The following is a 26,372-nucleotide window of genomic DNA, read 5'->3' on the forward strand; positions in this document are numbered from 1 at the left end:
GCTTTTAAATACGCGCGAGTGTGGACGCTGCTTTCGCTTTCCTACACACACACACACACACACACACACACACGCACAGAACACACTAGCTACGGAAAAAATTCTATTAACAAAAGGTGGCGTGCAAACGCCACACGGCCAAAAATAGTTCAAAAACTCTGCAATTAAATTTCAAATACAGAATTGAAAATTAAAAATAGAATTGAAGAGAAGTGTCCTGTGCCGAATCATCATTCTCCGAATAAATACTCAAAGGACTTTACGATATAAAGGTAAGGAAACGCCCTGCACACACAACAGCTCACTCCCCTTAAAGAGAGTGTCTGTTAGCCAAGTTCTGTACACATTATTTTCGAACGCTGTCGTATCTTGACCCGGCCGGCCAAAACAAGTTTTTGGCCAAACAACAGTGTCGCAGAGTGTCTTGCTTGCCGGCTCGGGCCTACACATCTCTCTCCCCCCAACCGCCAACCCTCCACCCAGGATAGAATAGGTAAAGGCACACTCTTCTAACTTCATGTGCCTTGGTCGTATTATTATTGTCGGCAATTTCAGGCAAGGCTTCGCTTCAATACCAGGAATCACTTAAAACCGGCCGCTTAACGGCTTCAGCTTCAGCAATTTGGCTTGGCTTGGCTTGCAAGACTGACTAACTGACTGACTGACTGACGGATTGGCACTGCTTGCTGCAGCTTTTGCCCTGAACTTGTGAAGAAACAGACAAAGAAACGTTTTAGCTGCTGAAATGCGTATACGTATACGTGTACGGGGAATATAAGTTAGATAGATCGATATTAGCACATACTATATAGGTTCATGTGTTAAACGACAGCTGCAGATTGTAAGGCGACTTTATCAAGTCTCTCTCTATGCATATATGTATTTATATATATATATATATATATACCTTCATTTGTATGTAAATATGTACATATAGTATATGCAAATGCGCCTTAAGCCACACAGACCTGCGCAGCTACATTTAAAAGTAATTGCTCTTTCTTTATCAATTGATTAATTACAAAATATTTTGTTCATTTCAAAATGCTATATGCTTGCTTTTCATGTAGATGTCTTCAATTTCCGCACATCTTATATGTATGTATATGTCTACATCATGAATAACACACCTTTCTAGAAAAATATGTACAGGTATGTAGGTATCTTTCTGCGAATGACTCATTGATTGGTATTTTGATGTTTCTTTGATCTTTGACAATATTCGGCATTTTAGGTAAACAATATAAGGCGCGTGTCTCGTTATTTGCATAACATACCGGTTATACCTCAACACATATAAACATTTCAACTTGTACGAGTACAAGTATATGGCTCATGCATAAAAATGCCGCTATAAACAATTAAGTTAGCCGCATTGCCAATACATATAATACATATGTACATATATAAGTATTATACATGGGTATCAATATCCCCGTGACGCGTTAGAAGCATTAGAACTGCAACTGGTACGTCAAGTCGCCCCTCTCCCACCAACTACTTCATCGTGCAGCATGCCATTGACCCAAAAGCATCGTCTAATTACATTTCGAATTAAACATTCTGCTCTGATAGTCGTCAATAATGGCACTTCGTTTTGAAATGCGCATTTATCATTGAATACAAATAATAATAATAACAACAACAGCAACAAGAATAACACTTTTGCACTTAATTACAAAAACAAATTGTGACTAGAAATCTAGATGCCGCAGCATAACATACAAGTATACTACAAGTACATACATAAGTAGGTATAAACATGTTTTTGGAATTAATAACAACGCCTCGTCATTGCCAAATAACGTTAAGGCGTTGCTTTAGTTTCCATTTTTTGCGCTTTTACCCATTTTTATATATTTTTTTTAATTATTGCCCGCGGTATTGCTGTGGTTTTGCACGAGTGGGTTCTGTGGCATGTCAGCTGCGTTCAAACGAATATAAAATCCTTAATGGCAATGCCTCAGCCCCAGACGAGACAGTTCCAGTTGCTTCTTTTGTTTTTAGTACAGTAAACACTTTATAGAATTAACCAATGCTTTTTCTATTATTAAATACGGGTATTATATTATTGGTATTCCTGGAACTAATCTTGAATTGTAATGCATTTTTGAACAGCCAAAATTAACAAAGAGCTAATGTTCATTCATTTTATAATAAGTATTTTGAAAATTCTACAATTCTCATGATTGGGTACTTATCTACACATTTATAAGGTATTGATTTGGGAAACGCTTAAGCGGAAATAACCTCTTATTAATTCACCTATTTAAGTATAGCTAAGAGTTGATTAACACTCATTAAAAAAGTATTCACATAGAAAACTCTTCGGAATTTCATTCTGCTGCAGTTTTTAAGAACTTTTAAATATATATTTACTAAAATTAAAAATTCTTTTTAATGAATATATGTATGTACTTGTATAATAAAAATGTAAATGTAAAGTCATTTTTGAGAAAGCATTTGAGAAATAGTTGAAGTCCTTACGAAAGGCAGATGAAGTGGTTAGCTGCTTAAATATTAAACTTAAATAAGCCACTAACGTGAATATTAGAATTAGAGAAGGTCCACGAAACTTGATTAAAAAGCAAGCCATGTATTTGTTGTTTATTTTATTATCAACTGTGAACCAAAAAGATATTGCATAGAAGCGAAAATGTTAGCAGAAGGAAATGCGAAAATATGCCTACAGTATTGTGTTTTTTCTTAGTTCATAATAAACATGAAATATGCACTTTAATTGGCGAATTCGAAAATGATTTGACGTTAGATTATACGGCTAGTGATAGTGATATGATTACCTTATATATACACATTTATTTATTTATATAACAATTTTAATAACTTATTGACAGCCAACTTTTGAGCGGAAAGCTGTTTGCTTGAGATGCCAGATTAGAATAAAACTTAAATGTTATAACGTCAATGTCAATGAGATTGCGATTATACCTCCGGTGCGTCATTTGGAAAACAGAATCGACGACTGACAACAACACGTGTCGATAACCCGAATCGAAACAAATGCAAATGCAGGTACATGGTGTGTAAATAGAAATCACGCCTTGACAACACTTTCCAAGTAGTCGAAAATTAACACTAATACTTTTTAGTGTCTATAATTTGGCACATTAATTGATTGGAAGTCCCATGCTCCACTTCCGATAAAAGCCCTTGATGGCCATATGTGGAAGTGGATGCACAATTTCCAGAGACCAAGAGGCCGAGCATTGAACGTTCCACTAATTGTTCATTGACTCCCTGACCGAGTCAGGCTTTGTCCGCCTTTGTTCGTGCCGATAGTGCGAGACCGACAACAACGACTTGCTGATAATGCTGGACTCTACTAAACTAAATACATACATATGTACATAAATAAATACATACACATATGTACATATGTATATTCCAAGTAATATGTAATTGCAAGTAACTTCTGAAGCTCTAACTATAACATTTCAAAACAAAGAAATCACTTTTATTTCGGCACTGGCATCGCTGACTTGCTACCGACCACGACTCGAATGGCTTCGTCAATCTTTGCTTTTTTCTCCTTCCTCGCTTTATTTCTGATTCACGTACATTTCGAGTATGTAGGGCTACGAGTGTTCGGCGCATGTCGCTTTTAAATAACGTTTAACGCTTGGGGGGCTGGCGCGCATGCCCAACTTGGGTGAAAGGCCGTTCATTCAACCTACTTGGCGGTGTCTTTAAACATTTCGAAGTGGGGGCTTGCTGGAGCGCCACAAACCCGCACCACCACAGCCCTGCGGTGAAAACCATTGAGCCTGAGAGCTGATTTTTGTCGATTTCACCGTGTCATCTAGTCAGTCAGTCAAACAGAACTCGAACCAATATAAATTCAACAACATTTTCTTCGTACATATTGTCAACATGTGTCAATGCTCTTAAATGTATTGACTACCGTATTAAGCCACGCCTCTTCAGCACCAATAGGTAAAGTACGAGCATTCAATATTCATATACACTTCTTGCTCATTAATATTTTGAGCATTACATCGATGGCTAACGACTGCTCAATTTATGGTGGAACCAATTTTGGTATTGAAAGGCATAAAAGGCATAAGTATTTTGAGAAACTTCTTAAATAGCCGAACAAAGAAACGTAGAAGGTAGATAAGAAGAACGAAATCCATCCAGTAAATATGTGAGAGTCAGAAGGCGTGGAAAGATGGACCAAGATGAGATAAAATTTAAACCTCCTAAAGAACTTTGAGCTAGAGTACCTTTTAAAAGAGACTGCCGGAGTTGGCTGTAGTAACAAGAAGAAAGATTGAAAGATATAAATATATAATTGACTGTAAATGTAACCAACAAGCGAGTTATCTATTAGCTATTAAGAAAACTTGTGTCGGTCCAAAAGCCGCAGCACAATTTCCAGCAGTTTCCCGGTCTTCGTGCTAAGCAGAAAAATATCTTACCAGAAAGATTTGTGCGTTAATGAGAAGTTCGAAGTTATGGCTCCAACGAATGCTGACCCTTTCATAACTGATTAAATTTAAAGATAATTCTTCCGCGTATTCTGCAATTTAGGAGTTATAAATATTTGATTACCAGGTGACTAAATGTCGTAGCTGAGCCCTCAAAACTTCCAATCTGTGTTGGCCAGTAACACAAGATTTGATTTTGATATCCCACAAAGATCAGTCGAATTACTCTTACTTATGTGCGCTAAAGTGAGGATACTTTGCCACTTATATTATGTGCGTTACTTCACTTTAAGTAGAACATGTGCCGGATTTATACCCTGAAGTCTGTTTGTGTAGACGCCGCCGTTGTTACAGAACTGCCCGCGACAACATTACCAGACCCAGAGAAACCGAGCTATCTAAACGAGTGCACAGACAAATAGATAGACAGACGTATAAAGAAACATGTTATAAATAAATATGCAGCTATAGATGTATGTACGGACACACACACACACACAAGCAGATAAACAAACATAAGAGTTCGTATCTCATGTGGAAATGCTAAAAGGAAAACCAGCAACAGGAAAACTTCTTAGGAACGCGCCAGTGTCGGCGCAACTAGTTGTCGCTGTCATTTTCGCTGTCGCTGTTGCTCTCGTCACGAGCTCATCAGCAACGGCAGCTACACTGAAAATAATTGGAAATGCATTTAAAAAAGAAGAAGTGAATATGTACACACAGACTTGTGTGTAAAATATTTCTTTGTCGACTTAAAAGATAAACTGATTTGTACAAACATTTTATGCGAAACATTATATACATCACTATAAGAAGCGCCAAAGCCCTCTGTTGTCTTCAAAACTGAAGAAGGAGAAAAGAACAATTTAAAGTTTCAACTTAAGATCAATGGGTTACACTCTAAATAAGTACTACGTTTCTTCTTACCGAATCTTTTTTTAATTTCATAAATTTGTCTGATTTGTGGAGCTTCAATCCAAAAGTTTGATTTATTCAATCAAATTTATTTGCTTTTAGTTCCGAAAAAAATGTTGCCTGATTTGTTCTTGATCTTTTCCCTCTGTGTATATACACATATACTTGTAGTATATACGTGACAACGGCGACGCCAACGCCGATGTCTGACACCGCATGGCTAGCTACTTATATGTGTGTTTACCTATTAAATTTATTAATTCAATCGATGGGATATCAATGTTGGTGCCCAGACCGCCTGTCAATAGGTCCAATAGCCGGCGCTGAGAACTGCTGAGACTGCCGCTGTTTGTCAACGGAGGGATTGGCTCTCTGCCAGGAGGATACGAGGATACATGTGTAAAGAATATTGTTCTGTAATGCTTGTATTTATATGCCGTTGAGCCCACTCATAGCTCCACTCCAGAGCCAAAGGCAAAAGCAAACAAACGCGACTCCAACTCGACATCGACATGGTGTACCCTTTGCTGTTGTTGTTGTTGTTGGTATTTGTGTAGGGCGTGCCAGTTGCATGGGCTTAGGTTTAATTTGTGCATTGAGTTGTGGCCGTGCCGCAAACAAAACGGCTTCCATTCTGCACAAATTCGCGGCAACAAGTAGTCGTTGTCTATTTATAGTTGGCTGTTGCCGTTGTTTGGCTTAAGAGCCAGTTGCAGGCAGCACTTGCCCGGCTTCCCAATATTGAGCAAGCTTAGCCCAGACGTGTGTCACAACAATGTGTCCAACAATCATGGCAATATATAAAGGGTGTCTCTTTGGCAGGCAACACTCACATAACGTACATTGCCGTTTACCCTTCGGAAATGTTTTGAGATCATCATAATGCCATACAATAAGCGTTAAGTCTCGTCATGAAAAGCTGCAAATGCCTAAATAAACATTCAGGTTATAAACTTACATTAAATTAATATCGAATAACAAGTTCGACTCGTTGAGATCTGTGTTTGCTCAGAGACGTTAAAAAGAGTCAGAGACGTTAAAAATAAAGGAAGAGATTTGGGGAAGAATGAAATCCATGTTTGTAAGAATACTTAAAAGGAAACTCAATTAATATAAGTATTAAATCAAAAATAGCTGGAATAGGGGAAAGATTTTTTATTTAATGCCAAAAAAGACACCCTTTCTATATAAGTACGTGCGTGGCCATTTGGGCAGAAATGAAATGCTAGTCGCAATATTATTATTGCACAATAAATAAAGTGTAAATGGTGGTTGCTGGGTCTATGGCTGGACATCTATGTATATTGATTACAATAAACTCTATTAGGATCGTAAATTTGAAATTATCAAGTTGTCGGCACGAAAATCACATGTTTGTTCACTTTTTCTGTTACCAAGTGGTAATCAGTTGCCAAGTCATAATAGCTGATATGGCTAAGTACACGCGCTAAGGCTAAATCTGTTTAATCCAAAACCCTATCACAATAAAGCCCTTGCACATCTTTTGCCAAAAGGTAACTGTTCTATATGTGCTAAATGATTACAATTTTCAGGTTTTCGAGTAGAAGCTCGCAATCAACATGTCTAGATCAAACAATTCTTATAAACAGGAAGAGACGGACATGACGATATGCTATTTTTGGAAAACGCCATTTATTATTTTGAAACAATGAACCAGCATTAGTACAGTTTTAAAAATGGCTGCTAGTAAATATTAATTGTTGGTTATCAAGCACAAGCAACTTAGAATCGCGTTTTTTGTTCTTGCTAAGTCTGCAATAAAATGAAAGCTTTTAATAAATCTATTTGCAACTTGTTTTTGTATTATATCGCGTGTACGATATCCGTTTAAATTTATATAATAATAAACATCTTTATGCAACCATAAGCTTACGTAGATTAGATTTTAAGATTGCCAGAAACACATACTGCACTTAAATTCTGCTTCCTAAGAAGCGGTTTGATAAAAGTAAGGAGTTTCGAATAGGATGAGCTGTCTTTCCTGACTGTTGAATCGATTCCGCCCATCAAGGTACTGCTATGATAAAAGAAAACTTAAACTGAAAGTGGGAAAATTATGTTAGACCCTGTTATTAACCGCCGTTAAGAAAATATCTGTATATTTAAAGCCTCTTTATTGCAAAAGACGCCTCTATATACTATATGCTGATAGTTTTGAAATATAATAATGATAATGGAGGAACAATGTTAACCTACTGGTCCAATAAGTGATATGTAGAAAATATTATATTTTGTTGATAATGGAATTTGAAATCGAAACAATTTTGCATCGTACATATTGTGTATATATGAAAATGAAAATCTTTACACGCATTCCATCAGATCTCTTGGATAAAATGTTATTGAAGATGAAAACATCTACTTCAACCTATTAATAATATAATTATGTTTGGATGAAAACTAAAGTAGAGGTGGAGAATACCGTATTAATTATTTAATTAAGAAAATCTGTAGAGAGAGGAGAGGAAATCTAGTAAATAAAATAAACTTGTGTTGAGGATAAGGAGATTCAACATACTAAGTTTCGTTAATATGGGTTGAGACGTTTCTAAAATCCAGACGTTCATCCAGATAGACGAATGCCTCGTCATAGAGATTATGAATATATCTACTCAATGGGGTCTGCCTGTTACTTTGTGTAATATATAGCTTTCATAAAAAATATCATTGGGATAAAGCCAGGGGTAATCGCTCTAGTCTATGTATATACTTATAGTAAGCTCGTATATTCAATTAGAGTAGGTTTAAGGAAAAGATATATACGTATATATTTCAAAAGATGCGTGCATGTAAATGGACTCATCACCTAAAATAAACAGTTTTCATTTACAATTTAAATGTTTGTCCAATAAAGCACATGATGAACACAGATCCGATTAGATAAACCAAAATATTCAAGGTCATGAGTTTGTTAGCCGCAAGATTTAAGTTTCACAATGGGCGTTGAATTTGCGAAAGAACTTAGAGAAAAGCAATTTCGTTTGTGATCTCGCATTAGAAGTTCATTTTTTAAAAAACTGTCCATTATCCATAGGTGCGAGTAATTGCAAATTTGTTTTTCTTGTGTTATTGTTTATGCTTTGACGTACATACATACAAGTATGTATGTATTGTAGTTTTTGTTGTCACCAATATTTGGCATTGACAATGGAGGCATCGGTGTTAACATTTGACAGCCACCCACCTCATAATGCCACTGACGTGGGCTACGACGCGTCGACGCGCTACTGTATCTCACAGATACAGATAGCAAATGGTAGAATTCAGGCTCAATATCTGTCGCATACTTATGGGGTAGGTACGAGTGTAGCACACGTGACAATTAAAAATAGATATATCCATGCAAATATTTGTAGCGTACGCGCAGCACACACACCCACCTATCAGTTTGTTTGTGTGTTTGTGACTAAAGGGGCGTATGCGTGATATTTGCGGCAAAGCAATGTGAAGGCCATTTGTTAGTCGAAATTACGAGCGCGGCGTAAATACTTCTCTTGTCGACCTTATGCAATAATCCCGCCTACACCCACACTTTTGGAAATTCGATTAACCACCCACAATGGGCTTTCCGTTCGATTAATTGCAGCTCTCGAATGGCCACCCAACAGACGAGATCAAATGACGAGCTGACGTTCAATGCGCTCGTGTCCAAAAATCCCAACCACACCAAGGAGGTGGAGGAGGAAGAGGATGAGGAGGAGATAGACGATGCCACTGCCGCCGTCGTTGTTCCGCCAGACAGCGGCTGGGCATGGGTGGTGATGGTTGCTTCCTTCCTCTGCTGCACCGTCATCGACGGCATTGTATTCTGTTCGCCTCTGATTCAGAATCAGCTGCAGAAGGAGTATGGCGTATCTAAAGGATATGTGGCCTTTGTATCTTCGCTGCTCAGTGGCTTCTATTTAATGGCTGGACCATTTGTAAGTGCTTTAGCCAATCGATTTGGATTCCGGCCGGTCACTATTTCAGGCGCCATCTTTGCAGCTGCATGCTTTGGACTCTCCTACTTTGCCACCAGTGTTGAGTACCTCTTCCTGATCTACGGCGTCCTCGGAGGCATTGGATTCTGCATGGTTTACATACCAGCGGTGGTCATTATCGGATTCTATTTTGAAAAGTGGCGTGCCTTGGCCACCGGCGTCGCCCTCTGCGGGTCTGGCGTCGGCAATTTCATTTTCATGCCACTGACCACCATATTATTGGACTCTTTTGGCTGGCGCACGACTCTGGCCTTGCAGGGTCTTATCATTCTGTTGTGCGGCATCTTTGGACTTGCCTTCCGGCCCATACAGCCCATAACATTGGCACCGACAGTCGACGGTGCTGGCACCGAGGAGGAGAAGGCCAAGTTGAATGGTCATGGCAATACGGTGGCGCCCAAACCACAACTTCATCAAGCAGCGTTCACGAAGCCCTTGCCAGAGGGCCGCTTTGCCTATTCCATGCCCAATTCGGCCCACAACACCTATATGGGTGCATCGCAACGTAATCATTATCCCACAGCTGCTGAAATCTTCAAAGGCATGAACCTCGAGCGACGTCCCTCTGGCCATGGTGCGGCTAGCAAAGGGACGGAGCTAAAGCAGCTGCGTAAATCGCAGCCGACCACGCCCAATGGTGATCCACAGCAGCTGACCTTCAACTTACACAAGGAACTCACTACTGTGGGCGAGAACAACGAGGATGAGGAGAATGACAACTTGCTGGAGTTGGAGAGCAAGGCAGTTACTATTCAGGCCCGCCGTCACACTGTCTCTGGACGTCGTCCCATCATCAATGTTGCTGGCAAACGCGGTGCAGCGCCCGCCAACGATTCACACCATGGTCAGACCTCTAAATCCCGTCCTATGTATCGTGACGACATATTCTTCACCGGATCCCTCACTCGCATACCGCAATATCAGTCGCAAACCTCGTTGGCCTATCACATGTCCGTCACGCGTCTTCCCACCAAACAGGACATGCTGGAGGATCGCCAGAGGGGATGTCGCATTTGCCCCGAAGCCGTACGTCGCACGCTGTCAACCATGTTGGACACCAGCCTACTGAAGTCGCCGTCGTTCATGTGCCTGGCTTTTAGCGGATTTCTCACAATGATGGGTTTCTTTGTGCCCTTCGCCTTTCTCGAAGATCGCGCCGTGCAAGCCGGCATGGACAAGCCCGCGGCTCTTTCTGTTCTCTCTGGTATTGGATTGGTTAACACCATTGCTAGGATAGTGTGTGGCTCTATGAGCTCCTTCCCCAGTGTTAAGCCGCTCTGGTTGAATAATGTGGCGCTCACGCTTGGTGGCTTGGCCACTATTTTCAGTGGTGTCGTCATAAATAGCACCACCCAATGGACTTTCGCGGTTCTCTTCGGCATCTGCATAGCCTGTTTTTCGGCGTTGCGTTCCCTAATCGCTGTGGAAATGATTGGACTCGAGAAACTGACCAATGCCTTTGGGTTCCTTATGCTGTTTCAGGGTATAGCCGCAACATTTGGCAGTCCCATCGCTGGTAAGTGTTTTCATATAATATTGATTCTTGTATTCAGGAAGTCCACCCGTAATTGGCATCCAAAAATTTACCGAGTGATATTAAAATTCTATTCGGAAGCTAAAGCTAATAGAATCAAGACAGAAATATTTATCGAAACTTTATTGAAATAATAGCATCCAAAACTTAATAAGGCGGGATACAATTTTTCCTCCAAATGAGGGTTTTGAATATAAATTTTTTTTTCAAAATTACTCCTTTTCTTAATTGACAAACCAACTTAATTTTCAAATTTTCCTGAATTTAAATGTTCAAATTACCGGCAAAGATAAATTAAAAACTGAAAGACGTTTTGGGGCTTGACGATGGATAATTTAGCACAATTAAGCAAATGGAATGCATTGTTAAAGATTTCATATTATCTGTTTTTATGCTTTATTAAAAACAGTATAAGAGTGGACCAATGAAAAAGTAAACTGAAGAGCACATGATACTAACTAGCCAGGCACTAGAGAAATTAAATACTATTTTGTTTAGCAAGATCTAAAATAATATAATGATATCAGTTTTAGCCTTTGCTTAAATTGTTATTATCTTTCGACTAGTTTGCATTTAATGTTAATAGTATAAATATATTCTTCTATTTTTAGGCATTCTGTTCACTATGACCGAGAGCTATAATATTTCGTTCTACTTTGCCGGTGGCTTGATTTTGCTATCCGCTTTCCTTTGCTATCCATTGACCTGTGTGTCCAGATGGGAGCAGAGGCGCAACGAGAAAAACGCGCCACAGGCTTTACCAGCAGCCTAGAAGGATCTTAAAACGACGCGACTACGCATAAAACGCCTTTAAATCATTTGATTGCTGATATGAAGACCACTATAATCTTTAAATGCTATGATGTGCTTATAATCACATAGTTTAACACTAATTGTCAATCATTGATAGACTTTAAGAACGAGTAATATGAGTGGCAAACCGAACTGAGCAATTTTAAAAAATGTACATACATACATACTATGTATATCTATCTATACATGTACTTGTACTTGATTCTTGTAGATTAGACTTAATGAATGAAATGTTTGTGCCTTGAAAGTTTTCGTGTGCCTTGACTATGCCTCGCTAAAACTATAGACACTCACATATACGAGTATATACATACATACATACATATATACACACACATACTATTCTTAAAAAGAAAACATGCCGTGCGTGTAAATACTATTATCATAATCAGCTTTAGCAGTGGAGGAGAGAGTTGACGGATCATTAATATGTAGTAAGCGAACACATTTATATTAATATATAGGAACATCAACTTTTTGTGCTGGGGAAATTTCGTTTTCGTTTTAAAATACCTACGATATACACAATATGTTTAATATTTAAATTTATATGGTCATCCTGTTCTGGGGCCACGAATCGACTGCCAAGATAAGAAGGATGTTATTTAACAATGTGGAAAATAACAGCAAAGAGCTTACTATATACATATGTACACACGAGTGTACATATGTACATATACATATGTACGTAATATTAAAAAACATGATTATCAATCATCAATTCAGACAGCGATGCAAACGATGCATTTGTTTGTTTTTAAGTACCTACGACTATAATACACATATGTTACATACATATATACACATGTATACCATATACGAGTAACCCTTCAACCGTTAACTGCTGCTCCACACACTTGTTACATAGTATGTACATAAGGCTAAGTAAATATACAAACACAAACACCCAGACAGAATTGTTGTTACTGATAAATGGAGAATGGAGAAAGATTGGAGAGAGAAGGGGTCAATGAACTATACTATATACATATAATACTGACTGAAACTGGAAGTGGCCAACGCAAAGCACGATGTTTTATTATTTGTGCGCCAATCTGATTTAGTCTTAAAAATTGTGTGGCCCCTTATACCAATAACGTTCATCATCATTATCATATTGTATTTAGCAGTATGTATGTTTTAATGGAAACACACACGCAGTTACATACTCAAAAGCACATTCGAGTGCGATTTGCTTTAATCAGATCAATTACAACAATACTATTGTATTATGAAATTCAAAATAAGCAAAAATGTAGTTAGAGCTGTTTAAAATATGTTTTAAATTACAATCTTTAAAAAGAAATTGTGCAGATATAATAAAATGATTTTAGTAATAAATACAAACTAACAATGTTTTCGATTTTATTACAATTTCGGTATGCAGCAACATTTGCTGCACTAAATAATAATAATAGCTAGTATAAAGGAAATTTCCAACCAAGCAATGTCTATGAACAACGATTTTTTAAACTTAAATTATTTAATTAAATAAGTAACGCAGTTGTTGCTACACAGTTGGAACTTGCATTAACCACACACAGCAGCCCTAGTGTGCGACAGAGCTTCATTTGTGCTGCAAACGACTAGAGCGAGATCCAACCAACATTCATTTTTGGTAATGGCACACTATTTCTCCTGGTTGAGTGAATTGATAAACTCCTCCAACTTCTCCTGTATGTGTCGCACTTTGACTAAAAAATAAAAAAAAACATTAAGTTTATACCAAATTCCAACTTCAGGGATAAATATCAAAGAACTTACTCAACTCCTCCGCTAGTAGCACTCGTTTGCCTGTCAGAAGCTGCGCTTTCTTTTCCTCATCGTCGCTAAACTCGTCAAGCACTGCTTTTATCTCCTTATCTAAACGTCTAGCCTCTCGGTTTATCACTTGCTGCCGCAGCGCGTTGCTCGTGACTTTGATGACTTGTTGTATGCGCCAAAAGAGTACGACATCGCTACTGGAAATCTGTGAAAGAAATCATATTTGCAGAAGGCAACAAGGCAACTTCTATTATGAAATACGAACCTCACACTCGGCACCTTGCTGGCTGTACAGATAGTACGCTTTTCGGCAGTCGTTGGCTCGGTGCAAAGCCTGTTGCAAGAAATGTCTGTAAAAAATTGTCGAGATAAGTAGAGTTTTGCTTTGGCAATGGGAAATTTTTCACGTACTTTCTGTAGACTGGGAACCACGTTTGTCGTATATAATCCGTATCTACATCGACATTTTCGCGTTGGAGGTTCTTTCGCACTGTTGTCAGCTCATCGTAAGTCAATGTGGGCAAATGCTTCTGCAGCGGCAACAAATACGCATTAATATCATGTTACCATTTTGTAGAATTAATGAATAACCCACCGAATCATTTTTGAGAATTTTGTCCAGTTCTCCTTTGACCGATCTGCGCTTCTGTTGGTCTTGCGTTAATGACTTCCAATGCGTTATTCGCGTGATCTGGCCAGGTCCAAACATTTGACTCAATGTTTCATCGGTCTGTACGAGCTTAGATTTTACCGAATTCTCAAGGAAGCGTACCGCCTGATCCCATTCATTTTTGTCATGAACGAAGCGATCCTCCAAAGTGTTGAGTTGTATTACGCGAAGCATATCAATAGCTTTGTCTTCCCAACTATGCCTGCGTATGGCCTCATCTACGACAGCGGCTTTCAGTGAATCAAATATACCATCGTGATCCTGAGATTTCTTTGCTTTCTCCATCAGTGTTATGAACTCTTGCTGCAAAGCCTCCCACCCAGCTTCAACAGATTTGGCGGGCAACGCTTGTTCCGCCCATTGACGCAGTTTAATGTCCACCATGGTATTGAATGAATCTAAAAGTTCGAACAAATTTAAAAATTAGTGAATATGAATGGAAGCTAAGGGGAGCATTGAATCTATCTTTAAAGAGATGAGCACATGAAGAACGTAAACAAAACATTAATTTCAACTCATCCAATGCAAAGTTCTAAAAAACATACATATCTTTGTGGTTTTAAATTTCAGTATATAAGTATTATGTGTGTACGCATGAATTAATTTTTATTCCCCGCTTTTATTGATCAAATTAACGTAACTCTTATAAAGTGTGAAATAAATCAAGAATTCGAGTTAAACGTGTTTGATATCCCACCGTAGCAGGTATTTTGGTATTTGCACTTTTGATAAAACTGAGCTCTGGTTTCATTACAGCCACTCGTAAATCAATATATCACACTTTCCGGCATGCGCACGCCTTTTACGCACACCACTGACGACGTTGTTGGCGCAAATAATAAAATTGCTGAATCACATGTTTGATCACGTTAAAGAAACGATGCTAACCAAGTTTGGGTGTATTTATGTACATTAAAATAAAAGCATGATTCAAATGAAATATCAAAACCAGTTTCGACATGTGAGTCCCCAATCGGTTGCGGCAATTCCAAGTTATTTCCGAACATAAAAATCAACGACATCAAGCTGTGATATCAGCTGAAACACTTAACCGAATAATAACCAGTAGATCGTCTGTTGAAACATTTAGCACTTAAGACAGATACACTCACAGTCACATTCAAACTAACACAGACACGATTGGCGTGATTTTGATGAACGTGCCCCCTTCGTCGGAGTTAAAAACTTAAAACTTATTTCTACAGAATATTACTTTGAGAACCTGACTGTGCGGCGGGCAGGTATACGTTTTCAAACACATAATTTGAAAGCTTTTCCCATAATTTCTCGTTCAGGGCCTCCTCCCACTTTTTTGCCGAAATTTGCGAAAGCGTCACGACCTCGTCCAGTATTTCTCCTTTGGCTTTGTCAAACAGCTCATCCCGGCCTGATTCACGTAACCTATGGCATCAAATTGTTAGATATTGGTAAGTATTACATAAGTATGGACAGGCGAACCTGGGAAAATTGTTTTTCCATTCGGTTTCCAGATTAAATCTGGTTGCCTTAAATGCATCCGCCTGCTGCTCAATGGTTTCCCGCACCATTTTCCAGAAACGATCCGAAACAGCTAAGCTCAGATTTCTGCTGGTTACCTGGTGGGGCATAATTACGCCTCGTCGACTGGAAATATTTCCAACATTTTGTATAATTCCTTCATACTTTGTAATGTTTTTACTAACTGAAAAAGTTTTGAGTTCTTGAAGAAATCCTCCTCGTACTGCCGTATAGCATCGATGCTGTCATCTTTGCGGCCACGACCCGTAACAACTGCATAGTAACCCAGTGCCTTCATGGGAAACAGTTTGCCGGAAAGAATTTTCCTTATCTGTAGATGTCAATAGTTGAACCGAGAATATTGATAACGATGTTGATCGTTATTAATAAAGTTGAAAATTAAGTTAGAAATCATTCAATTCAATTAAAAGTTCATTGTACGGATAAGGAAAGGAATTCAAAAAAATTATAATTCAAAGACTACAAACCCTATCTGGATCAGCTAGTTCCTCTGCCAAATCAACCTTTGTCAGCACAAAGATAGTACGTCTGCCCAGAGGATCGCATTGCATGACCAAATCGGTGACATTACTACGCTCTGCATCCACAGAACCATCTTGTATGCAAAGAATAATAGCGTTAGGATTGCTCATATAATGCTTTGTCATTTGATGGATCGAGTCCTTAGTGTCCGATGCCATGTCCACTGTCATTGTCTAATAATAATAAGCAAATCTGTTAAAAAGGATTTAACATTAGATGCTATTTGAAGGTAGTATTTACCGAAATAATGCCTGGTAAATCGACCAGTACCATTCGCTGCAGTCCGGGACCCTTGACCGTCATGGCAATCACCTCATTGCTGACGGTCTTGCCACCACGTACTGAAGCGCGCATGCGAAATTCAACTTCACGTCGTAAATCTGAGAGATCAGCTTCCTTTGTCAAGTCGTATTCACGGTCAGAGTCTCGAAACTGCGCAACATGATAAGGGCCTTCAGCCAGGGTAACCTTAACAGGTGCTCGCGTCATCATTTCACCACTTCCACGAGGAAAGATACGAGCCTTGGCTATGGATTCAAGTACGGATGTCTTGCCACTGCTCTGGTCTCCAACAACAACCACTCGTGGCAAATGGTCCGCCATGGTATAACCGGTATCATAGCCAGATAGTTCGTCAAGCACCTCAGAGTACATATCAATGAGAGACTTTTTGATTTTTTTTGCGGTAGTCTTCTTATTGGTTTTGAGTATTAGATACTGCTGACGCAGTTCTCGATTTTCCTTCTCCATTTTCTCCAGCTCCTTTTGATATTTAATTTGCACGTTCATTATTTCCGTCTGAAGAGTTTCCACTTGACTTTGTAGTTTATCTAAAATGTAAAACAAAATTTACCCAATTTTCTTCGCCATGTGTACAGCTTTTTCCAATTTCTAACGCACCATATTTTTTGCGACTCTCATCGGCAGAAATTCCCAGAGCTGCTACAGTTGTCTTTGCTTTGATGTCGTCTTTAGCTATAATTGGATTTTATTAATAAATCGCATTAAAACATAAAATCTCTCACTTTAAATGCATTTATGTTAATAATAATAATTAGAAGACGCGTGTAACCTACTTTCAACAATATGAGTTCCTTGATAATCGGCCGCCTCAATCGCATCATCCAGACGATTATCGAACCAAGAGCGCCATTCCGTTAATTTATCCTCACCAAGCTGTTTTAGCTTCGGATCTAAATGCAAAAACAAACCCCAATATCAATATACTAATAGTGAAAATGCAATGAACGTAAAATATCAAAAAATCAAATTTGGTCACTTGAGGAGTTCAAGTTAAATTGAATACGCAAAGAATGTTAGATACTAGCTAAGAATTCAAAAGCAGAACCGGACCACCCTGGTTAATAACTGACCTCGATAACAATTTAAAGTGAGAGAGAGCAATCACCTGCCTTAACAAAACTCACCGATATCGATGGCCTCCTTGACAACACTCCCAACTTCAATCAGCTTTCTTGAGAACTGACTCCATTTTTCACCTTGCGGCAACGCATCCTCAAGCCACTTTAAGTCAGGCAGACCATCTTTCCAGTCTTCATATTTCTATGCCCAAACGCGAATACATTCAATTAGAACTTGGTTATTATATAAGAACAGTAGCACAAGCTTACTTTGCTAAGTGACACACCCCCGCCTATGGCTCCACCCAACACAAGGTAACGCAATTTCATGGCGCCTCTTAAGATGCGCACCACTAACATTCCGTAGCCCCGCGACGGCGGTATAGTCCATCCCTTGGCTTGATTGTGGGCTAAAAATCCATCGCGCTGGTTCTGACTGTATCTCTCCCAGGACGCACCTGCTCTTTGCGTCCGGCGTGGGTGACCGTTGATGTTGCATAGTGTCGAGTGGTTACAGCAAACTACCTTGGTGGAGTATACAACAGCTCTTTTTGCAGTACGCCTATGAATGGAATGTGAGGTGTGATGACGAAATGAGCTAATAATACAGTAGAAAAAACTGTGGCATGCTTCCTGGCTTACCGGTAAGTGTTTTGGTAGATGCGCAACATGATGATTAGTTTTACAGATTCCACGCAGCTTGCTTTGTTTCCGTCAACAATTTATCCTTATTTTCAGCAAATTTCATAAGCATGTATGACGACCGGTGCAAAAATACCACGAAAACAACAAGTTGGCAGGTCGATTGGAGCAGTTTTTGTCAGCGGAATGGTGGAACTACGCGCTAACTGGGTCGAAGTGGAATTTAAACAGGCGCGCTATTTGAATTTTTTAAATTGCATACACGTACATTTGTTTTTAAGTGGGTGGTATATTTTTATTTATTTCACTATCTTCTAACAAATATTGCATTGAGTAATTAAATATACTTATTACTATACATAAATTAAATTATTTAGAATAATTTAAGCGTAATGACGACAGACAAACCAATTACGCTACTACTAATTTTATTATGCTGCATATTTCGCATATATGTATATATATATATATATTCTATATATTTGTATATTTACGCGTAAGTGTAATCCTTTTTATTTAATTTAAATACATGAATAATTTAAATGTATTATTTTTTCTTATTAACTTTAATATTACGAACGCACTTTGCAATGTAACCATTAGGAAAAGTTGACTACTGGAAAATATTTTCCGAGCCTACGAATTTTCTTCATAGTGACAAAGCACTTAGAGCCGGTAATGTGTATTGCTTTGGTAAGGCTTTTATCCTCTAAAATCAAATCGATGTCCTCGACCGAATTTAGATTATAAATATCTTTTGGTGTTTCGTTGGATTTATTTTTGTTGTTGTTGTTGTTATTGTTATTATTGTTGTTGGTGTAGATCTTATTAATATTGGTGTTATTTAAATATTGCTTTTGTTCAAGCGTTGCTTTGGCTGCATTCAAAGTGTTCATAATTTGGTCCGTATTATCATCGGCGTCCGGAATGATTTCGGACTCTTCGTCATACTCTTCCTTAGTTTCGGCAACGGAGAATGTATTTAAATTAAATAATGAGTTTCTTTGCTCGATATGTAGCGTTGTCGTTGTTGTTATTGTTGTTGCTGATGATCGATGGCGCATTTCATATTCTTGAGCCTCTGTAATGCGGTCCAATGACTGACTTTCACGTATGCGCCTTCGTCGTGTTGTGCTCTGAGATAACACCAATTGCTGTTTTTCCGAATGGGAATGTTTATCACCATGATCCTTGTGCTGCTGTTTTCTATTCTTTTGTGTATGAGATTTTCGCGTTTCTTCGGTTTTATTTGGCTGTAAAAAGCATATAGATAGGTCTTATTTATTTAAAAAAAAAAATAACGGGCTTACCTCTTTGCATTGTCCCTCTTTCTTTCCACTTACGCCAGAGTTACTATTCGAAATAAAAGCGGCTGCATTGCCATGCGAGCCCTGCTGGGGATACAATTGATCTTGTGAATCACTAGAGTCGTCATGGGAGTCACGGCGATGCATGCGAAATCGTGTGGGTGTGTCCCCAACAAACTTGTTCATCTTCTTTTTGTTTCGCGTCTTGGTATCATCGTCCGAAGCTTCAGAGCTGCTACAGGATGGGGTTCGTATTTTATTCAATTTTGTCCGCCGATGCGTTAGCACTGGATTTTTACTACCGCTTGGCAGCGGCTTTAATTTGCCTATTTCGAGCTCCTTTAAGCCATGAATGGTATCCTCGTCCTCTTTGGCACTTCTGTCGATTTGCTTAAGCTTTTGAGCAAGCGTCGCATCGACTGATACAACGATTTTTGTGCGTGTATTACTTGGCACTTCGGCAGCAGGAGCTGGAGAGTTAGTGCGCTCCTGCACTGAACGATTTAAACGTCCATCGGATATAGACTCGCGTCGCGCTGTTGCCACCCTAAGCTCATTTCCAATGCCACAGGTCTCATTGGCCGATTCATCCTCATCTTCCTCACGCACAATGCTACATTTTCTACTACGTTTGTCCTATTATCCAACAAATTTGCCAAAATTTAGTCACATCAACAGTCCATTAAATTATTTAAACTTACGGGTTTGCTGCTATCATTTGTTATCTGGCCGGCCGGAGTTACATTAATGCTTATCGGTACTACAACTTTAGGGCCTTCTTTTGAACTCGTCTTGTTATCTACTGTTCCAGGCTTACGAGTTGCATTTCCTTTTCTATAATATTAAATATGTTACCATTTACATAGTGTTCAAAAACAAATACCAACTTTTGCGCTTGCTCCTCTCGTCGCCTTCTTAAACGCATCTCTGCGAGCAAAAAATATGTGGCCGTTATGTGATTGTACTGATTTTTATCCAATGCCCTGTATATAGTTTCCGATAGAGTCATGGGGGAATACCTGAATTATCCGTTGACTACTTACTGCAAAATTTCTTCCTTGGACGCAATATTTCCATTAGTCATCTTTTGTATGATAAAAACGTGATCTTCCTCACTAATCTGATCGCGGCTCGCCAACGGTAAAAAGTGTTCGATAGAGTCAGGCTCATCTGTCTTCTTCAGCCAAGCTGAAGATGCAATTTCTTCTACTGTGGCGCGTTTCTTTGGATCTCGAACCAACATGGATGCAATTAAGTGTCGACAAGCTTGTGTAATGTGTGCTGGCACAGTGTATTTGCAGTCCATGATCATAGTAAGAGTTTCCGAGTCGTTGGCCTTTTCGAAAGGCGGTTGACCACAAACCAGCATATAAAGTATAACACCAAGCGACCATATATCTAAAGAACAAAACAAATAATTGGGTTTCGTAAACGTAGAAAAGATGCACACAGAACTATTTTCATATATAGATTTTATACACTTACCTACTGCCGGCGCATCGTAAGAATCTCCCAATAAGATTTCCGGCGCCGAATACGCCAAACTGCCACAGGATGTCTCTAGCTTTTGACCCGGCGAAAACTTGTTACTGAATCCAAAGTCTGTTAGTTTAACCAAGCCCAATTTTTCAAAAAATACCACATTCTCCGGTTTCAAGTCCCTGTGAGGACGAAATCGTTATGTAAAAACTAATCACAAATGCTATAATAGGTACTTACCTGTGCACAACGTGAAGCTGATGACAGTACGTAATCGCACGTAGAATTTGACGAAAATACTTACGCGCCAGGTCTTCGTTAAGTCCAGCATCGTGCTTCATTATATAATCATACAGATCGCCGCCGTCGCCCAATTCCAGCACCAGATATAGTTTAGTTTGTGTGTCGATAACTTCGTATAGGCGAACAACATTCGGATGCTGGACAAGTTTCATGCAGCTGCATAGATAAGTTTATATATTATACAACTGGAAGCGATGGCAAGGTCAAGGCCAAAGCCCAACGTACCGCACTTCCTGAAAGAGATGCGACTTCGATACGGCGTCCAGTTTTGTTTTGTCTACGACTTTTACTGCAACCCTTTCACCTGTGAAAATATGCCGCGCGGACTTTACCACGGCAAAGTGTCCACTGCCCAATGTCTCCTCCAGATCGTAGAGCCCTGCAATTTTTCCATGGTATACAACCACGGGTTGCGTTTGCGTTGCTCCAGCTTCCAGGGTCATGGTGGTTTTCTATTAAACAGTAACGGACCACTTCTAACCCAGCAATACCGCCGACTCTAGCTAGATTTTTCTCTCGCTTTCCTCAACTTTTCTAGGCCGCGCGTACGCTACACACTGCGCAGTGTGTATGTGCATATGTATGTATGGTCCACTTAGAAACTACTCCCCCGTGGAGAGCAAGACGAAAAAAACTATAATATGCCCGTCATTTTGCGATTTCTAAACGTAAGCCTTGCCTTTAACTTTTATACGTATACCTATATGTACCGTATTTAATTGAACACTCTATATTTTATACTTTTTGTATACACATTTTTCCGAATTCTTCTTCTTCTATGCTGCAGTTCTAAACGCACGGGAAAATCAGATTAGAATAAAGAATGGCTGCTAAATCCCGAAGTTTTTGTTTGTTTTACTCGGACATTCATTTCTTTATTATCATGTTCCTTTAAATTTGCCTAGATTATATATTATAAGCCTAATTTTTTTTTATATTTTGTTAGCGCAGACCGCCCGCGTTCGATTTATAACATCGGTCTGGACCTGCCAACTTGCCATTTTCACTGAGAAACGTACCAGTTAAAAGTATTTTAATATTGATATAATAAAACTTAATAAGATCAGAGAAATATTTTTCCTAACATCGCTAGCTTTTCTCACATCATAATTTGAAACGTATACGTCGTAGCTAAAATTCTCTTCATTTTCGAATCAAGCATATATGTACATACATACATACATATGTATGTAAGGGCAAAAGTTGGCAGCATTTTAAACAGCTGTGTGAGAAACAACACGCTTCTTGCATGCTCATAGGAAAAATGCAACCTCCCTGGTTCAGTTGATTTTTATTTGTATTTCGCCTTGCAATAAAAGAGTATTAAATAATTCGAATTTCGGCGCAACCTAGAAGTGTCCACGCCACTCGCCATGAGTTTCAACCTGCAAAAATGTCCCCACATAGAGAGTGAGCATTGTACGGACGTTGATCTGAGATTACTTAAGGTTAATATGACAGTTGAATGTTACATGACTTGTGTTTTTACAAGCGTTTGTTTTTGTTGTCCTATTGCTCAGCCAACTAGCTGTCATGCGTGCAACTATACTGGGCTCAACCTCTGGATTTGCTTATACCGCGACTGTGGATTCACTGGTTGCTCGGAGCAGGCGAATGACCACAGCACTGAGCATTTCCAGACACATAAGCATGGAGTTCACATGAACATCTCGTCGCAACGCGTTTGGTGCTACTATTGTGAACGCGAGCTATATCTGAAGAACAGTAAGCGAACGGGGGCGCAGGATAAACTGTTTAGCTGCTCTATGAACTCATTGTCTAAGCGGGAAGACAGCGTCAGTGATGATGCCACCGGCTCAGGAACGGGTCTCGTCGGATTGCAAAACATTGCGAATACGTGCTACATGAATTCAGCCCTTCAAGCGTTGAGCAATCTGTTGCCTTTAACGCACTATTTTATCAACTGCGGAGAGTTGGTTGAGCATATTGCCGAGCAAAGCGCGCCTCGCTGTAAACCAGCTGGACTAGCCAAAAGCTATCTGCGTCTGATGGATGATATCTGGCAACAAACTGATGATCCCAAGGGTATGGTAGGCTGTAACATAAATTTATTTAAAAGTTTGTAAAACGTATGTTGAATTTAAATACAGAGTTTATTGCGCCACGTGGGATTTTATATGGCATTCGATCTGTACATCCGATGTTTCGCGGCTATCAACAGCACGACACTCAGGAGTTCTTGCGTTGTTTTATGGATCAGCTGCATGATGAGCTGACGGAGCAAATTCATGCTTTACAACAGAACGATGAGAAGGCTGAAAGTACTGACGATGATAAGGACGATGATGCAACAAATGCGTGCACCTCCAACACTCCAAACAACGCATCCGCTTCGGATAGTGAATACGATACCTGTGACAGCAGCCTTTCGGATCGTTCAACGCGTACCAATCATGATTCGGAAGTATTTATAAAAAGTGAATACTACGTTTCCCCATCTCGCTCCACCAATAGTGCGTCCGATATGCCTTCTGTGCACCAATCGCAGCAGCAACAGAAACAACGCCAAAAACCAACGTCAGAAATAAAACCTGTGGACTCAGCACGATCAATAATAAGTGATATTTTTGACGGTAAACTTCTGTCATCGGTACAGTGCTTAACGTGCGATCGCATTTCGACACGAGAAGAGACATTCCAGGATCTATCACTGCCAATTCCCAACAGAGACTTTCTTAATATGCTCCACCAAACGCATAGCTTGAGTGTGCAGAGCCTAAATGCCGTAGATATGGCCCAGGCGCGTAACAACGAAGGTTGGCTGGCATGGATGTGGAATATGTTGCGTTCTTGGTTCTACGGGCCATCGGTAACGCTTTACGATTGTATGGCCAGTTTCTTCAGTGCTGACGAACTAAAAGGCGACAACATGTATAGGTATGCTCTTCTCTTATGAGGGGATTGGAATGATAATTACGTTTTATCTCTCTTACAGCTGCGAGCGATGTAACAAGCTGCGCACAGGTATAAAATATTCGCGTGTCTTAAACTTGCCCGAGGTTCTTTGCATTCATTTGAAACGTTTTCGTCACGACTTGTCGTACAGCTCAAAAATATCATCCCATGTTTACTTTCCATTGGAAGGCTTTGATATGCGTCCATATTTGCACAAAGATTGTAAATCAATGGTAGCAACATATAATCTGTCGTCCGTCATCTGTCATCATGGTACTGTCGGTGGTGGTCATTACACTTGCTATGCTCGGAACGCATTGAATGGCCGTTGGTATGAGTTTGATGATCAATTTGTAACAGAAGTATCTCCGGATATTGTACAAAATTGTCAGGCCTATGTGCTCTTCTATCAAAAACACAATCCTCATATGAAAATGCTCCGGGAGGAAGCCATTACCTTGTGTAACTTAAATCCACTACACCATGCCGACATACAATTTTACGTGACGCGTGAATGGCTCTCACGTCTAGCGACTTTCGCCGAGCCAGGCCCCATCAATAATCGTGAAATGTTATGCCCACATGGCGGCATCTTACATTCCAAGACAGCGCTCATAAGCCAAATTGCAGTGCCTATTTCCCAGCCGCTTTGGGATTTTTTGTTCAAAAAGTTTGGAGGCGGTCCTGCTGTCAACATGATGTTTGAGTGCGAGATCTGTAGACGTGTAGCTGAAGCGCTTTCCCGTCGTCAGCTTTACGAATTGACGGTGTTTACAAAATACAATGGACTACAGAGTGAACTGGACTCGTCTGCTATATATGCCATAGCAATGCCCTGGCTGCGAATGTGGCAGCAGTTCTCACGCGGCATCACACACAAGGAGCCGGGACCCATTGCCAATGAGGGAATCGCAGCGCCAGCGGAAACGAACTCATTAAATGGTTCGATCGTTAGCTGCGTGCGTTTGGGCTCAGATTATGCACAGCTGAATGCACCTTTGTGGCGTTTTCTGCACAGTATCTATGGTGGAGGCCCCGAGATAATGTTGCGAAGTGCGCTTTCAGACGACGATGTAGACGAAATTGAAATTATTGACCAAGACGATGAGTCCATTAGTGAGGAGGAACGAGAACATAATGCGATCCCGACCACACGTAGCAATCAATCGGACACGGAAAGCAATCTTGGGCGAAGCGCAACTCTACTACCAGAAACTCAGCCCATAGACGCGCAGGTGCCTTCGAATGCAACACATTTTTCTAAAGCTTCATCAGATTCCATCGTGGCAAGCTCTCCCAATTCGAAACGCACACGTTCCAGTGGCCAAAATTCAAGGAACATAAAAGTATCGGCACTACGCATGAACATGAGAAAGCGTGGCCGACGCAATCGGAATGCATTTAAACAGCACGCGGATATGTTTGGAGCAAAAGGTTTGTTTACAAATTTGCAATCACAAGAGAATATTATAATCAAATTAAATTTTCAACTATTTCTAGGACACTACAACAGCAGCAATCAGCAATTAGTTTATCAAGCCGAGAGTATCAGTCCATCTCAAGAGGATAAGGACACGGCAGCATTTTCAAATGAATACACCATACCATTCCAAAGCGATAATTTCCAAGTCAATGGCGATCGAGATGCGACAAAGATGCGAGAAAAAGGAAAAATACGTAATAGTAATAAAGAAAATGTCACGTTACAAAAATTTGTAACATTACGAGAACCCAGTGGGGCCAACGACGAGACTGATATATGATGATCAAGAACGTGTACGAATCGCCGCCGCAATTTAGGCCAAAATCAAAGTTTAGGCATAAAAGACCGTTAGTAGTTTATTACCTCAGTGTTTTTGGGGTGGAGGCTATATAAAAATTATGTATAAATTGTATTTATAAAATTTAATTGTGTTGAGTGCTACCGTCATTATACATTTTAATTATTTTTTTAGTTTTAATACAATCGCTGGCTCGAGTTATTTCCTCTCAAATCGAGAAAGGATTGATCAATACAAACCTAAAAATTGTTTGCAATACAAACCTAAAAATATTGTTACCTACATACATTTACATGTAAAAGCCACAGATTTTTAATACATATGCAAACGAGTAAATACATATACTGGTTGAATGGTGGAAACAATGTTCCATGAAATTTCTTAAGCTTATATTCATG

General features: G+C 39.5%; 4 protein-coding genes across 8 annotated transcripts; 2 read left to right on the forward strand and 2 right to left on the reverse strand.

The window, feature by feature from the left end:
• The first annotated feature begins 117 nt into the window (after nt 1–117).
• LOC115623260 (monocarboxylate transporter 4) lies at nt 118–13,058 on the forward strand. 2 transcript variants are annotated; one of them, XM_030517533.1, is made up of 3 exons: nt 118–272; nt 8,971–10,880; nt 11,510–13,058. In XM_030517533.1, exons 2-3 carry the CDS (start codon nt 8,978–8,980, stop codon nt 11,668–11,670), a joined length of 2,064 nt encoding a protein of 687 aa, XP_030373393.1. In that variant the 5' UTR covers nt 118–272; nt 8,971–8,977; the 3' UTR covers nt 11,671–13,058. The 2 variants fall into 2 exon arrangements, with proteins under 2 accessions (XP_030373393.1, XP_030373402.1); XM_030517542.1 differs by lacking the exon at nt 118–272 and having other exon boundaries at nt 8,850–10,880.
• On the reverse strand, nt 13,040–18,311 carry LOC115623239 (dynamin-like 120 kDa protein, mitochondrial). 4 transcript variants are annotated; one of them, XM_030517505.1, is made up of 15 exons: nt 18,189–18,311; nt 17,817–18,108; nt 17,613–17,748; nt 17,262–17,378; nt 17,086–17,160; nt 16,426–17,015; nt 16,131–16,358; nt 15,828–15,973; nt 15,604–15,768; nt 15,368–15,546; nt 14,071–14,543; nt 13,887–14,005; nt 13,741–13,825; nt 13,476–13,680; nt 13,040–13,405 (listed from the first exon to the last, which is right to left on the reverse strand). In XM_030517505.1, the coding sequence occupies exons 1-15, from the start codon at nt 18,215–18,217 to the stop codon at nt 13,341–13,343; spliced, it is 2,904 nt and encodes a 967-aa protein (XP_030373365.1). In that variant the 5' UTR covers nt 18,218–18,311; the 3' UTR covers nt 13,040–13,340. The 4 variants fall into 4 exon arrangements, with proteins under 4 accessions (XP_030373365.1, XP_030373356.1, XP_030373382.1 ...); XM_030517496.1 differs by having other exon boundaries at nt 15,359–15,546; XM_030517522.1 differs by lacking the exon at nt 17,262–17,378.
• A 376-nt stretch (nt 18,312–18,687) lies between these two features.
• On the reverse strand, nt 18,688–22,226 carry LOC115623570 (SNF-related serine/threonine-protein kinase). Its single transcript, XM_030517971.1, has 8 exons — nt 21,503–22,226; nt 21,215–21,433; nt 20,981–21,156; nt 20,539–20,893; nt 20,383–20,478; nt 20,197–20,329; nt 19,499–20,131; nt 18,688–19,441 (listed from the first exon to the last, which is right to left on the reverse strand). The coding sequence occupies exons 1-8, from the start codon at nt 21,718–21,720 to the stop codon at nt 18,788–18,790; spliced, it is 2,484 nt and encodes an 827-aa protein (XP_030373831.1). The 5' UTR covers nt 21,721–22,226; the 3' UTR covers nt 18,688–18,787.
• Nucleotides 22,227–22,514: 288 nt separating this feature from the next.
• Nucleotides 22,515–26,123, forward strand: LOC115620585 (ubiquitin carboxyl-terminal hydrolase 20). Its single transcript, XM_030513895.1, has 5 exons — nt 22,515–22,725; nt 22,798–23,323; nt 23,389–24,175; nt 24,234–25,627; nt 25,694–26,123. Exons 1-5 carry the CDS (start codon nt 22,651–22,653, stop codon nt 25,954–25,956), a joined length of 3,045 nt encoding a protein of 1,014 aa, XP_030369755.1. The 5' UTR covers nt 22,515–22,650; the 3' UTR covers nt 25,957–26,123.
• Nucleotides 26,124–26,372: the final 249 nt, after the last annotated feature.

Source organism: Scaptodrosophila lebanonensis, unplaced genomic scaffold (assembly GCF_003285725.1).
Source record: "Scaptodrosophila lebanonensis strain 11010-0011.00,11010-0021.00 unplaced genomic scaffold, SlebRS2 tig00000001-arrow-pilon, whole genome shotgun sequence".
Lineage (NCBI taxonomy): Eukaryota > Metazoa > Arthropoda > Insecta > Diptera > Drosophilidae > Scaptodrosophila > Scaptodrosophila lebanonensis.